Consider the following 15,517-nt stretch of genomic DNA (forward strand, 5'->3'; position numbering starts at 1 on the left):
GATCCCATTTGTCAATTTTGGCTTTTGTTGCCGTTGCTTTTGGTGTTTTAGACATGAAGTCTTTGCCCATGTCTATGTCCTGAATGATACTACCTAGGTTGTCTTCTAGGATTTTTATGGTATTAGGTCTAACATTTAAGTCTCTAATCCATCTTGAATTAATTTTCATATAAGGAGTAAGGAAAGGGTCCAGTTTCAGCTTTCTACTTATGGCTAGCCAGTTTTCTGAGCACCATTTATTAAATGGGGAATCCTTTCCCCATTTCTTGTTTCTCTGAGGTTTGTCAAAGATCAGATGGCTGTAGATGTGTGGTATTATTTCTGAGGACTCTGTTCTGTTCCATTGGTCTATATCTCTGTTTTGGTACCAGTACCATGCTGTTTTGGTTACTGTAGCCTTGTAGTATAGTTTGAAGTCAGGTAGCGTGATGCCTCCAGCTTTGTTCTTTTGACTTAGGATTGTCTTGGCAATGAGGGCTCTTTTTTGGTTCCATATGAACTTTAAAGCAGTTTTTTCCAATTCTGTGATGAAACTCATTGGTAGCTTGATGGGGATGGCATTGAATCTATAAATAACCTTGGGCAGTATGGCCATTTTCACGATATTGATTCTTCCTATCCATGAGCATGGTATGTTCTTCCATTTGTTTGTGTCCTCTTTGATTTCACTGAGCAGTGGTTTGTAGTTCTCCTTGAAGAGGTCCTTGACATCCCTTGTAAGTTGGATTCCTAGGTATTTTATTCTCTTTGAAGTGATTGTGAATGGAAGTTCATTCCTGATTTGGCTCTCTGTTTGTCTGTTACTGGTGTATAAGAATGCTTGTGATTTTTGCACATTGATTTTGTATCCTGAGACTTTGCTGAAGTTGCTTATCAGCTTAAGGAGATTTTGGGCTGAGACAATGGGGATTTCTAAATATACAATCATGTCATCTGCAAAGAGGGACAATTTGACTTCTTCTTTTCCTAACTGAATACCCCTGATTTCTTTCTCTTGCCTGATTGCCCTAGCCAGAACTTCCAACACTATGTTGAATAGGAGTGGTGAGAGAGGGCATCTCTGTCTTGTGCCAGTTTTCAAAGGGAATTTTTCCAGTTTTTGCCCATTCAGTATGATATTGGCTGTGGGTTTGTCATAAATAGCTCTTATGATTTTGAGGTACGTTCCATCAATACCGAATTTATTGAGCGTTTTTAGCATGAAGCGCTGTTGAATTTTGTCAAAAGCCTTTTCTGCATCTATTGAGATAATCATGTGGTTCTTGTCTTTGGTTCTGTTTATATGCTGGATTATGTTTATTGATTTGCAAATGTTGAACCTGCCTTGCATCCCAGGGATGAAGCCCACTTGATCATGGTGGATAAGCTTTTTGATGTGCTGCTGAATCCGGTTTGCCAGTATTTTATTGAGGATTTTTGCATCGATGTTCATCAGGGATATTGGTCTAAAATTCTCTTTTTTTTTTTGTGTGTCTCTGCCAGGCTTTGGTATCAGGATGATGTTGGCCTCATAAAATGAGTTAGGGAGGATTCCCTCTTTTTCTATTGATTGGAGTAGTTTCAGAAGGAATGGTACCAGCTCCTCCTTGTACCTCTGGTAGAATTCAGCTGTGAATCCATCTGGTCCTGGACTTTTTTTGGTTGGTAGGCTATTAATTATTGCCTCAATTTCAGAGCCTGCTATTGGTCTATTCAGGGATTCAACTTCTTCCTGGTTTAGTCTTGGAAGAGTGTAAGTGTCCAGGAAATTATCCATTTCTTCTAGATTTTCTAGTTTATTTGCGTAGAGCTGTTTATAGTATTCTCTGATGGTAGTTTGTATTTCTGTGGGGTCGGTGGTGATATCCCCTTTATCATTTTTAATTGCATCTATTTGATTCTTCTCTCTTTTCTTCTTTATTAGTCTTGCTAGCGGTGTGTCAATTTTGTTGATCTTTTTAAAAAACCAACTCCTGGATTCATTGATTTTTTGGAGGGTTTTTTGTGTCTCTATCTCCTTCAGTTCTGCTCTGATCTTAGTTATTTCTTGCCTTCTGCTAGCTTTTGAATGTGTTTGCTCTTGCTTCTCTAGTTCTTTTAATTGTGATGTTAGAGTGTCAATTTTAGATCTTTCCAGCTTTCTCTTGTGGTCATTTAGTGCTATAAATTTCCCTCTACACACTGCTTTAAATGTGTCCCAGAGATTCTGGTATGTTGTATCTTTGTTCTCGTTGGTTTCAAAGAACATCTTTATTTCTGCCTTCATTTCTTTATGTACCCAGTAGTCATTCAGGAGCAGGTTGTTCAGTTTCCATGTAGTTGAGCGGTTTTGATTGAGTTTCTTAGTTCTTAGTTCTAGTTTGATTGCACTGTGGTCTGAGAGACAGTTTGTTATAATTTCTGTTCTTGTACATTTGCTGAGGAGTGCTTTACTTCCAATTATGTGGTCAATTTTGGAATAAGTGCGATGTGGTGCTGAGAAGAATGTATATTCTGTTGATTTGGGGTGGAGAGTTCTATAGATGTCTATTAGGTCTTCTTGCTGCAGAGATGAGTTCAATTCCTGGATATCCTTGTTAACTTTCTGTCTTGTTTATCTGTCTCTGTGTCTTTATATTTAAAGTGGTTTTCTTATAAACAACCTACAATTGGGTCTTATTTTATTATCCACACTGAGAGTCTCTGTCTTTTAATTGGTATATTTAAACCATTTATGATTACAGTCGTTACTGACATAGCTGGTTTAATATTTGCCATAGTTGTAAATGTTTTCTCTTCTTTTAAAATTATTTATTCTTATTTCTTCCACTCATTTTCTGGCTTCTCTAGTTTTAATTGGACATTTTACATGATCCTGTTTTATCTTCTCTCTTAGCATATGCATTAGACTTCAAACATTTTAGCAGTTCCCCTAGAGTTTACAGTATACATTTACAACCAATCCAAATCCACTTTCAAATAACACTATACAGCTTTATGCATAGTGCAAGTACCTTGTAACAGAGTATTCCCAATTATTCCCTCCCATCCTATACAATATTACTTTCATTAACAATTTCACTTATTCATAAGCTACATTCACTAAATACATTATTGTTTATTATTATTTTGAAAAATATTATCTGTTAGGTCAGCTAATAAGAAAACTAAAGTATTTTATTTTACCTTCCTTTATTCCTTCTCTAACACTTTTCCTTTCTTTATGTAGATCCAAGTATCTGAGATATATCATTTTCTTCCTCTATGTAGAACTGCTTTTAACATTTCTTGCAAAGCAAGTTTGTTGGTGACAATTCCCAAAATTTTTGTTTGTTTGAGAAAGTCTTTATTTTTCTTTACTTTGGAATAATCATTTTGATGTATACAGAATTCTAGGCTGGTGGGTTTTTCCCTTCAACACTTGCAGTATTTCACTCTACTTTCTTCTTGCTCCCATGGTTTCTGAAGAAAAGTCTGATATAGTTCCCATCTTTGCTCTTCTATAGGTAAGGTACTTTTTACTCTGGCTTTTTAAAAGATTTTTCTGCTGTCTGAATATGATATGCCTAGGTGTAGATTGTTTAGTATTTATCCTGCTTTGTGTTCTCCTAAGCTTCTTGGACCTGAGGTTGGTGTGCATAATTCATTTTGGAAAATTTGTATCTATTATTACTTCAAGTATTTCTTCTGTTCCTTTCTCTCTTTCTTCTCCTTCTATTATTTCCATGATGCATATGTAACACTTTTAAAATTGTTCCACAATTCTTGAATATTCTAGGGTGTTTCTTAAAATTCTTTTTTATTTTTGTTTTTTAGCTTCAGGAATTTCTATGAATGTATCTTCAAGCTCATTGATTCTTTACCCAACCATGTCCAGTCTACTGATGAGTGAATCAAAGGGATTCTTCATTCCTGTTACAGTATTTCTGATATTCAGTATTTCCTTTTTATTTTCCTAGGGTTTTCATGTCTCTGCTTACATTACCATGTGTTGTCCTTATTTGTGGTGCACTCTATCATTAGTTTCCACAGCATATTAATCATGGGTTTAAAAATTCTCGGTTTGACCCATTAAAAAATTGGCAAAGGATATGAACAGATACTTCTGAAAAGAAGACATACATGTGGACAACAATCATACGAAAAAAATGCTTAACATCACTGATCATTAGAGAAATGGAAATCAAAACCACAATGAGATACCATCTCACACCAGTCAGAATGGCTATTAAATAGTTAAAAAAACAACAACAACAGATGCTGGCAAGGTTGTGGAGAAAAGGGAGTGCTTATATACTGTCAGTGGGAGGGTAAATTAGTTCAACCATTGTGGAAGATAGTGTGGCGATTCCTCAAAGATCTAAAAACAGAAATACCATTTGACCCAGCAATCCCATTACTGGGTATATATCCAAAGGAATATAAGTCGTTCTGCAGCACAATTCACAATAGCAGAGACATGGAATCAACCTAAATGCCCATCAATAGTGGACTTGATAAAGAAAATGTGGTACATATACACCATGAAATACTATGCAGCCATAAAAAAGAATGAAATCCTGTCCTTTGTGGGAACAGGGATGGGAACTGGAGGCAATCATCCTAAGTGAGGTAATGCAGGAGCAGAAAACCAATGTTACATGTTCTCACTTATCAGTGGGAGCTAAACATTGAACACACATGTACACAAAGAAGGGGACAACAGACACTGGGGCCTCCTTGAGGGTGGAAGGTCAGAGAAGGGTGAAGATTGAAAAATGATATACTACATACTGTGCTTATTACCTGGGTGACAAAATAATCTGTACACCAAACACCTGCAATACTGAATTTACCCATGTAACAAACCTGCACGTGTATCCACTGAACCTAAAATAAAAGTTGGAAAAAAATATTTCAATAAAAAATAAAATTGTTTGATAATTTCAACATCTCTAACATATTGAAGTCTGGCTGTGATGTTTGTTTACTCTCTTCAGACAGTGTTTTTTTTCCTTTTAGCATGCCTTCTCATTTTAGGTTGAAAGCCAGACATGATATATCAGGTAAAAGGAAATAAACTAAATGGCATTTAGTGTGGGGTTTTAAGTTTATCTGGCTATGAGTTAGGTAATGTTTCCTGTTTGGAGCAGTTTTAGGTGTCAGAGGCTAAAATTACTCCTTTTTTTTTTTTTTGACAGGGTCTTGCTCTGTTGCCCCAGCCTGAGAGCAGTGGTGCGATCTTGGCTCACTGCAAGCTCCACTCGCTGGGCTCAAGCCATTTTCCAAAGGCAGCCTCCTGAGTAGCTGGGACTACAGGTGTGCACCACCACACCTTGTTAATTTTTGTATTTTTAGTAGAGACAGGGTTTTGCCATGTTGCCCAGGCTGGTCTCAAACTCCTGGGCTCAAGTGATCTGCCTACCTCAGCTTCCCAAAGTGCTAGGATTACAAGTGGGAGCCACCGTGCCTGGCCAAAATTACTTCTAGTGTCCATATTTTTGTTGCTTCTGTTGTCTTTGGTTTTCCCTAGTAACATTTTCTTAAATAGGGTTTGGGCTTGTAGTTCTATCAGCTGTAACTTTCCATTATTGTCGAGGAGCCCAGTTGATGTGGTGATAATGTGTGGAGTGAGAGGAAGCATTCTATACTCTTATGAGGAGGTCTCAGTCTTTTAGTGAATTGATGTCCCTGATATAGAAACTTTACAAGTGTTTCTGAGATTTTACCCCTCTTGATTGAGACAAAAAGGCAAGAAAGGGCTGGATTTGGGGAGATCCCTCCTGCTACACTGGGGCTGGGGAGCTGGCTTGGGGTACTACCCATTTTTCCCCAGGTTGCTCGACTCTGGTAAAACAAACTCAGCCTTAGGTCCCAAGGGCTATGTGATTGAAAGATTAAGGAGCAACCGTTATATAATTGCAAGATACCAGAACAAAAAGCTCCAGGGTATTATGGTATGAAATGCTGCTTGCAGAACTTTATGGATTCAAGGGCTAAAGTCAAAGCGTGCTTGGTCTACGGCCTCAGAACTCTGACCCATGGGCACAGTGGTAGAAGTGCAACAAGATTAAAATTGATATTGCTCCTGAATCTATAGTTTCTAACTCTATAATGCCAATACTCTATACTATTAGGCCTTTAAAGTAAAAAAAAAAAAAAAAAAAAAATAGCAAAGACCCAAAACCTTGTGGCCTCAGGAAGACTCAGAGTCTCTGTGACCTAAGGTTTTCTTGCTTCTGGATTCTGGGATCCTAGGGTGCTCTAGCTTGAGGGTCCTATATGACCCTGGGCTTTTGTGGTTGAGGGTCTCAATGGTTTCACATTGACCAATGTGTCAATGTTCTTAGGACTCTGTGGCTCCAGGTCCACAGGCTCCTGTTAGGTAAGATACCAGGACCATAGGGTAGGCCCAAGCCTGTAAGACTCAAGGGTCATGGGATGGTGGAATCTCTCCTCCCAGGGTCCCATTGTTACCACACTCTCCGCTTTCTGGGTCTTCTGATACTAGGACTAAGAAGGGCTTCCAGGATCCTTGTTACCTGTTCCATCTTGGTACCAAACATGGAGCCGCTTACATCAATAACAAAAACCACATTCTTCTCCATAGGTGGAAGGCCTCTGGGGGCAAAGTAGTGAATGAAATAGCCATCGTAAATCTGGACAAAAAAAAAAAAAAAAAAAAAAAGTAAAACCAAGAAGGACTGTGAAAGCCAATCTAAATCAGGTCCCCTCTTATTTTCCTTCATAACACTGTGCTTTGTTTCCCAGGACTCCAGGACTTCTCACTGTTTCTAAACAGGCATGTGTGTGACTGTTTGCTCACTGTCCATCTCCTTCACCAGAACCACGTCTCTGCCATTCCGACCTTCATCCCGGGGCCTGCCCCAGAGCTGTGGAGGGAATGAGACAGGCTTGTAGCCCAGCACTCCAAGGATCAGGATCTCTGCAATATGTGAGTTCCTGTCTGTGAGAGAGTTGGGCTTGCACAGCTTAAAGGGTCCCTAGGGATATTTTGCCTGGGCTGCAGGAACTTCAAGTATTGTTTTAACCTCCCTGTATAGAGTGAGCCTGGGGCCCAGCTCTTTGCTGCCAGGGGCTGGGAGTTGCAGGGCCTCCCTCTCCTCCTAAAACCTTTCTGCTGTTGCTGGGCAGAGCAGGGAGAGGAGGAGGGAGCCTAAGCAGAGTGAGTTGTTTATTCAGAGGGGATTGGTTACACCAGGTACAGATGCCTTGGGCTGTCCTGGATGTGATTGGCTGCTGACTCCCCTCCCCCACTCCATTCCTCCCTCTGCTGAGCCTCCGGGCTGGGACAGCTGAGGGAAGGGGAGGGAGGCTAGGAGGGTCCCTCAGGACCAGTCTCAGCTCAGCTCAGGGATGTCTGCGCTGGCTGAGGGTCTGTGCTCCCCTGAAGCTGAAGGAGGCTCTGCCCAGGGTCACAGGCTTTTGCTCCTCTCTGCCCTTCAGGCACTCTCTGACCACAAGGCTGGACATTGCCTCTTCCTTCTCAGGGGGAAAGAGAAGATGGGAGGACATCCTGTTCTTCCCCTCCATTCCAGCCTTTGAATTAATTCACATGTGCAATTGCATTCTCTGTCTCCACTAATCCTGGCACTCTGGTACAGTTCAAAAAGGCCTGTGTCACCCACACTACAACTGCCCAATCCAGGAGCGGAACCCAGTGGCTTCTGCACACCTCCCACACCTGGGCTGGTGAGAGCTCCCAGGAAATTCATGCCTACCTTTCCCTGATCCCATGCCCACCGGGGCCCCCACTTCCTATCACATAACCCACGGGCAGGACCTTGCTCACCAACCTCTCCCAGTCACCTCAGCAGTCATTCCATCCTACCTACCTGACTCAAGGAGAGAATTAAGAGCACAGAGCCAGGGACACTTTGACTGCCCACCCCACCCTTCTACAGGGTCCACATCCCCATACACCTCCTCCCTCAGCCTAAGGAAAGGTGGTCCTGCCTTGGACCCCATGCACTCCAAGTGCCCAGCCCCTCCAGTACTCGTCAGGTCCACTCTCTCCAACCCCCTTTAACATGTACCCCACTGGGTCTTCCTTGAAATATAGAATTGTTTTGTCTTTTCCATGCACTAAGACTAGCTCTTGTCCCCAGTCCACTCCCAAATGTCTCTCTAGCCTCTTTTTTCCCTGGAGCATCACAGGCTGAGAAAGTGGGCACCCTCAATGGGCTCAAATGAAGATCACTCCCGGGGACCACCACAGACTAGCTACTGTGCCCACCCCGCATAGACACTTCCCTCACTAAAGGCAACCGTGACTAGCTTGCCTCCAAACTCAGTGGCTGGAAGAGGGGTGAAGCAAGATGGTGGAATAAAAAGCTCCACCAATCGTACCCCTAGGAAGGACACCAATTTAACAACCATCTACACACAAATAAGCACCTTCAAAAGAACCAAGAGCTCTGTACCTGGTTTTAAGTTCATATCAACGAAAGAGGCACTGGAAGAACAGTCTTGAATTGCTGACACCACCCCTATTCCACCCTCCAAGTCTGCCCCCAGCAGAGGAGGCACGGTGTGCAAGAGCATTTCTTTGTGTTAGGGGAGGGAGAGCGCAGCTATTGTGAGGCATTGACCTCAGTGTTGCCCTTTTAGAGCACTAAAAAACAAACAAACAAACAAACAAAAAACAACAAAAAAAACTGAACCAAACTCGGCTGATGCCTGCATATGGAGGAAGCATTCAAAACAGTCCTAGCTACACATGAATTACCCATGTCAGCATGTCAGCAGTTGGCACTTGAGCTCCTGCAAGCCTTGCCACCATGGACTAAAGTGCTTTAGGGCTCCAAATAAACTTGAAAGACAGCCTAGACACAAGGACTGCAACTCCTAGTAGGGGCCTAGTGCTGAACTGGGCCCAGAGACAGTGGACTTAGGGGGCACACAACCTACTGAGACACCAACTGGGGCAGTTAAGTGAGTGCTAGCATCACCCCTCCTCTAACCCCAGGCTCCACAGCTTGTGGCTCCAAAAGAGACCCCTTCATTCTGCTTGAAGACAGGAGAGGGAAGAGTGGAAAAGACTTTGTCTTGCATCTTGTATACCAGCTCAGCCGCAGCAGGATAGAGCACCAGTAAGAGTTGTGAGGCTCCTTTTCCAGGCCCTAACTCCCAAAACACATTTCTAGACACACTCTGGGCTAGAAGGAAACCTGCTGCCTTGAAGGGAAGGACCCAGTTCTGGCTGCATTCTTCACCTGCTAAATGAAGAGCCCTTGGGCCCTGAATAGCCAACAATAATGCCCAGGTACTACATTGAGGGCCTTGGGTGAGACTCTGAGACTTGCTGGCTTTAGGTGATGCACATTCCAAGCTGCAGTGGCTATTAGGAGAGAGTGCTTATCTTTTACAAAAGCAGAGGATAAAGTAAATGGGACATTGTCTTGAAGCTTAAGTACCAGTTTGGCCACAAGGGTGTAGAGCACCAAGCAGGCTCTTAAGGTCCTAGATTCTAGGCATTGGCTCTTGGATGGCCTAGAATCCAACTTCCGGTCCTCCCCTAGGCCAGAGAAGAGCCTACTGCCCTGAAAGGTGAGGCTAAGGATAGGCAGCATATAGCACAAGCTGACTGAAGAACCTTGGGGCCTTAAGGGAGCATCGGTGGTTATCTGTCAGTATTCCTTGTGAGTTGTGGTGGCAGTGGCCATGAGGTGAGGCTCTTCTGCCTTTGAAAAGGGGAAGGAAGAGTGAGAAGAAGTGTATTTTGTGGTTTGACTGCCAGTTTACCAGCAGGACAATAGAAAACCAGGTAGAATTCTAAGGTGATTGACTCTAGTCTCTGGCTCCTGGATGGCACCTCTGGATCCACCCAGGGCCTGAGGGAACTCACTATCCCAAAGTGAAGGACACAGGCCCGGTTGTTTTTGACACTTTCTGATTGTACAGCCTCAGGGTCTTGAGTGAACATAGGCAGAAGCCGGGACGTGTTACAGCAGGCCTGGGTGAGACCCAGTACTGCGCTGGCTTCAAGTCTGACCCAACGCAGTCATAGGTGGTGGCCACAAGAGTGCTTGTGTCAATCCACCCCCAGCTTCATGTGGCTCACAACAGAGAGAGAGAGAGAGAGAGAGAGAGAGAGACTTTGGGAGAAAGTAAGGAAAGCGAATTAGTCTGCCTGGTAATGGAAAGAATTCTCCCAGATATTGTCCAAGACCATCAAGACAATACTTCTATGAGTCTGCAAGAACCACAGCATTACGAGGCTTGGGGTGCCCCTAAAGCAGATACAGCTTAGATCACAACATATACATACATTCGAATATCTGGAAAGCCTTCCCAAGAAGGACAGGTACAAGCAAGCCCAGACGGTGAAGACTGTAATAAATACTTAACTCTTCAATGCCCAGACACAGAAGAACATCTAAAAGTATCAAGACAATCCAGGAAAATACATGACATTACCAAATAAACTAAATAAGTCACCAGGGACCAATTCTGAAGAAATAGAGATATGTGACCTTTCAGACAGAGAATTCAAAATAGCTGTGTTGAGGAAACTCCAAGAAATTTGAGATAACACAGAGAAGGCATTCAGAATTCTATCAGATGAAAGTAACAAAGAGATTGCAATGAGATTGCAATAATTTAAAATAATCAAGCAGAAATTCTGGAAAATGCAATTGACATACTGAAAAATGCACCAGAGTCTTTTTTTTTTTTGAGACAGAGTCTCCCTCTGTCACCCAGGCTGGAGTGCAGTGGCACGATGTTGGCTCACTGCAACCTCTGCCTCCTGGGTTCAAGCGATTCTCCCACCTCAGCCTCCCGAGTAGCTGGGATTACAGGCATGTGCCACCATGCCCAGCTAATTTTTGTATTTTTAGTAGAGACAAGGTTTCACTATGTTGTCCAGGCTGGTCTCAAAGTCCTGACCTCAAGTGATCCACCTGTCTCAGCATCCCAAAGTGCTGGGATTAAAGGTGTGAGCCACTGCACCCGGCCTGTACCTGAGTTTTTTAAAAGCAGAATTGTTCAAGCAGAAAAAATAATTAGTGAATTACAAGATAGGCTATTTGAAAATAAACAGTCAGAGGAGACAAAAGAAAAAAAAAAAAAGAAGCAATGAAGCATGCCTACACGATCTAGAAAATAGCCACAGACGGGCAAATCTAAGAGTTAGTGGCCCTAATGAAGAGATAGAGAAAGAGATAGGGGTAGAAAGTTTATTCAGAGGGATAATAACAGAGAACTTTCCAAACCAAGAGAAAGATATCAATATCCAGATACAAGAAGGTGACAGAACACCAAGCAGATTTTACCCAAAAAAGACTACTTTGAGGAATTTAATAATCAAACTCCCAAAGGTCAAGGATAAAGAAAGGATCCTAAAAGCAGCAAGAGAAGAGAAACAAATAACAGACAATACATCTCCAATATTTCTGTCAGCAGACTTTTCAGTGGAAATCTTTAAGGCTGAGAGAGTGTCATTACATATTTAAAACACTGAAGGAATAAACTACTGTTACCCTAGAATAGTATATCTGGAGAAAATATCCCTCAAACGTGAAAGAGAAATAAAGAATTTCCCAGACAAAAAAGAGCTGAGGGATTTCATCGTTGCCAGACCTGTCCTACAAGACATGCTAAAGGGAGTACTTGAATCAGAAAGAAAAGGACATTACTGAGCAATAAATAATCACTTGAAGGTACAAAACTCACTGGTAATAGTAAGTACACAGAAAAACACAAAATATTATAACAATGTAACAGTGGCATATAAACCACTCTCATGCTAAGTAGAAAGATTAAATGATAACCTAATCAAAAGTACTAAGTAAACAACTTTTCAAGACACAGTACAAGGAATTACAAATAGAAACAACAAAGAAATAAAAAGCAAGAGGATGAAGTTAAGGCATAGAGTTTTTATTAGTTTTCTTTTTGCTTGTTTGTTAGTGCAAACAGTGTTAAGTTGTTATCAGCTTAAAATAATGGTTAATAAGATAGTATTGACAGGCCTCATGGTAACCTCAAAACAAAAAACATACAAAGGATACACAGAAAATAAAAAAGTAGGAAACTAAATCATATTACCAAAGAAAATAATCTTGCTAAAAGGAAGACAGGAAGGGAAAAAAGAAGGACGAGCAGACCACAAAACAAAACAAAACAAAAAAACAAAATAGGAAAACCAATAACAAAATGGCAAGAATAAATTCTTACTTGTCAATAATAACATCAAATGTAAATGGGCTTACCTCTCCAATCAAAAGACATAGAGTGGCTGAATGGATTAAAAAAATAAGACTCACTGATCTATTGCCTATAAGAAAAACATTTCATCTATAAAGACACACATAGACTACAAATAAAGGGATGAAAGATGGTATTCCATGCCAATGGAAACAAACAAACAAAAAAGATGAGGAGGAGCCATACAGAGACAAAATCTACAAGAAGAGACAAAGAAGGTAACAATATAATGATAAAGGGGTCGATTTAGCAAGAGGATATAACAATTGTGAAAATATATGTACCCAACACTGGAGAACAAAGATATATAAAGTAAATATTATTAGAGCTAAAGGGAGAGATGGACTCCAACATGACAATCACTAGAGTCCTCAAGACCACACATTCAGCACTGGACATCTTCCAGACAGAAAATCAACAAGGAAACATTGGACTTCATTTGCACTATAGTTCAGAAACCTAATAGATATTTACAGAACATTTCATCCAATGGCTGCAGAATATGCATTCTTTTCTTCAGCACATGATTCATTCTCAAAGACAGACCATATATCAGGTCACAAAGCAAGACTGAAAATTTAAAACAATTCAAATACCATCAAACATCTTCTCTGACCACAATGGAATAACACTAGAAATCAATAACAAAAGGAACTTTGGAAGATATAGAAATACACGGAAATTAAACAACATGCTCCTAAATGAACAGTGGGTCAATGAAGAAATTGAAAAATTTCTTGAAACAGATGACAATGTAAAGACAACATACCAAAACCTATGAGATACAGCAAAAGCAGTTCTCAGAGGGAACTTTATAGCTATAAGTGCCTACATCAAAGAAGAAGAAAAATGTAAGCAACATAACGATGCATCTTAAGGAACCAGAAAAGCAAGAGCAAACCAAACCCTAAATTAGTAGAAGGAAACAAAAAATAAAGATGAGAATACAAATAAAGAAATTGAAATGAAGAAAACAATATAAAAGATCAAGGAAACAAAAAGGATTTCTTTTGTTTAAAGTTTAACAAAATTGGCAAACCTTTACCCAGACTAGTTAAAAAAAAGAGAAGATCGAAATAAATAAAATCAGAGATGAAAAAGTAGACATTACAAAGTGATACTGCAGAAATTCAAAGGATCATTAATGCCTACTATGAGCAATTATATGCCAATAAGTTAGAAAATCTAGAAGAGGCTAGAGAACCCAGGATAAGGCCACACATCTACAACTATCTGATCTTCAACAAACCTGACAAAAATAAGCAATGAGGAAAGGGTTTCCTATTCAGTAAATGGTGGTGGGATAACAGGCAAATCTTTTGCAGAAAAGTGAAACTGGACCCCTTCCTCATACCATATACAAAAATTAACTCAAGATGTTAAAAAACTTAAATGTAAAGCCCCAAACTATAAAAACCCTGGAAGACAATTTAGGCAATACCATTCTGGACACAGGAAAGGGCAAAGATTTCATGATGAAGATGCCAAAAGCAGTTGCAACAAAAGCAAAAATGGACGAGTGGGATCCAATTAAACTAAACAGCTTCTACATAGCAAGGAAAACCATCAACAGAGTGAACAGACATAAGAAAATGTTTGCAAACTATGCATCTGACAAAGGTCTAATATGCAGCATCTATAAGGAACTTAAACAAATTTACAAGAAAAAAAACAAGCGGCCACATTAAAAAGTAAGGAAAAGCATGAACAGACACTTCTCAAAAGAAGACATACATGCGGCTAACAATCATATGAAAAAAAGCTCAACATCGTTGATCATTAGAGAAACACAAATCAAAACCACAATGAGATACCATCTCACAACCAGTCAGAATGGCTACTATTAAAAAGTCCAAAAGCAACAGATGCAGGCAAGGTTGCAGAGAAAAGGGAATGCTTAAATTCTGTTGGTGAGAGCACAAATTAATTCAACCACTATGGAAGACAGTGTGGCAATTCCTCAAAAACCTAAAATCGGAAATAGCATTTGACCCAGCAATCCCATTACTGGGTATATAATCAAAGGAGTGTAAGTTTTTCTATTATAAAGACACATGCATACGTATGTCCATTGCAGCACTATATACAATAGCAAAGACATGGAATCAACCTAAATGTCCATCAGTGATAGACTGGATAAGAAAATATGGTACATATACACCATGAAATAGTATGCAACCGTTAAAAACAATGAGATTATGTTTTTAACAGGAACAGAGAAGAAGCTGGAGGCCATTAGCCTTAGCAAACTAACACAGGAACAGAAAAACAAATACTGCATGTCCTCAATTATGAGTGGGAACTAAATAATGAGAACACATAGACACATAGAGGGGAACAACACACACTGGGGCCTGTCAGAGGGTGGAGTGTGGTAGGAGAGCGAGAATCAGGAAAAATAACTAACGGGATTGGGCGCAGTGGCTCATGTCTGTAATCCCAGCACTTTCAAAACTGGAGGCGGGCAGATCACCTGAGGTCGGGAGTTCGAGATCAGCCTGACCAACACGGAGAAACCCCATCTCCACTAAAAATACAAAATTATCTGGGCGTGGTGGCACACACCTGTAATCCCAGCTACTCAAGAGGCTGAGGCAGGAGAATCGCTTGAACGCAGGAGACCGAGGTTGTGGTGAGCCGAGATTGTGCCATTGCACTCCAGCCTGGGCAACAAGAGTGAAACTCTGTCTCAAAATAATAATAATGATAATAATAATAATAAAATAGAAATAACTAATTGGTACTAGGCTTAATACTGGGGTGACAAAATAATCTGTACAACAAACCCCCATGACCCACATTTACCTATATAACAAACCTGTATGTGTACCCCTGAACTTAAAAGTTAAATTAACAAAAAGAAAATCGAGAAGAAATGGACAAATTCCTAGACACATACAACCTAACCATGACTGAAGCATGAAGAAATTCAAACATGAACAGAACAATAACATGCAACAAGATCAAAGCCATGATAAAAAAAAAATCTCCCAGTAAAGAAAGGACCAGGACCTGATGACTTCACCGCTGAATTCTACCAAACAGTTAAAGAAGAACCAATACAAATCCTACTCAAATTATTACAAAAAATAGAGGCGGATGGAATACTTCCAAACTCATTCTACATGGTCGGTATTGCCCAGATACCAAAACCAAAGACACATCAAAAAATGAAAACTATAGGTCAATGACTCTGATGAATATGGATGTGAGTGTCCTCAACAAAATACTAACAAACTGAACTCAATAACACACTCCAAAGATCATCATGACCAAGTGGGATTTATCCCTGGGATGCAAGGATGGGTCAACATATGCAAAGCAATCAATGTGATACATTGTATCAACT

At 40.5% G+C, this 15,517-nt stretch overlaps 1 protein-coding gene across 1 annotated transcript in view; it reads right to left on the minus strand.

Moving 5' to 3' along the window:
• Positions 1–15,517, minus strand: part of ITIH6 (inter-alpha-trypsin inhibitor heavy chain family member 6) — a 43,899-nt gene that overhangs the window by 13,405 nt on the left and 14,977 nt on the right. Inside the window, exon 6 of the mRNA XM_005593681.5 lies at positions 6,480–6,596. Within this exon, the coding sequence (XP_005593738.3) occupies positions 6,480–6,596 (117 nt within the window). The remainder of the gene's footprint in view (positions 1–6,479; positions 6,597–15,517) is intronic.

This window comes from Macaca fascicularis, chromosome X (assembly GCF_037993035.2).
Source record: "Macaca fascicularis isolate 582-1 chromosome X, T2T-MFA8v1.1".
Taxonomy (NCBI): Eukaryota; Metazoa; Chordata; class Mammalia; order Primates; family Cercopithecidae; genus Macaca; species Macaca fascicularis.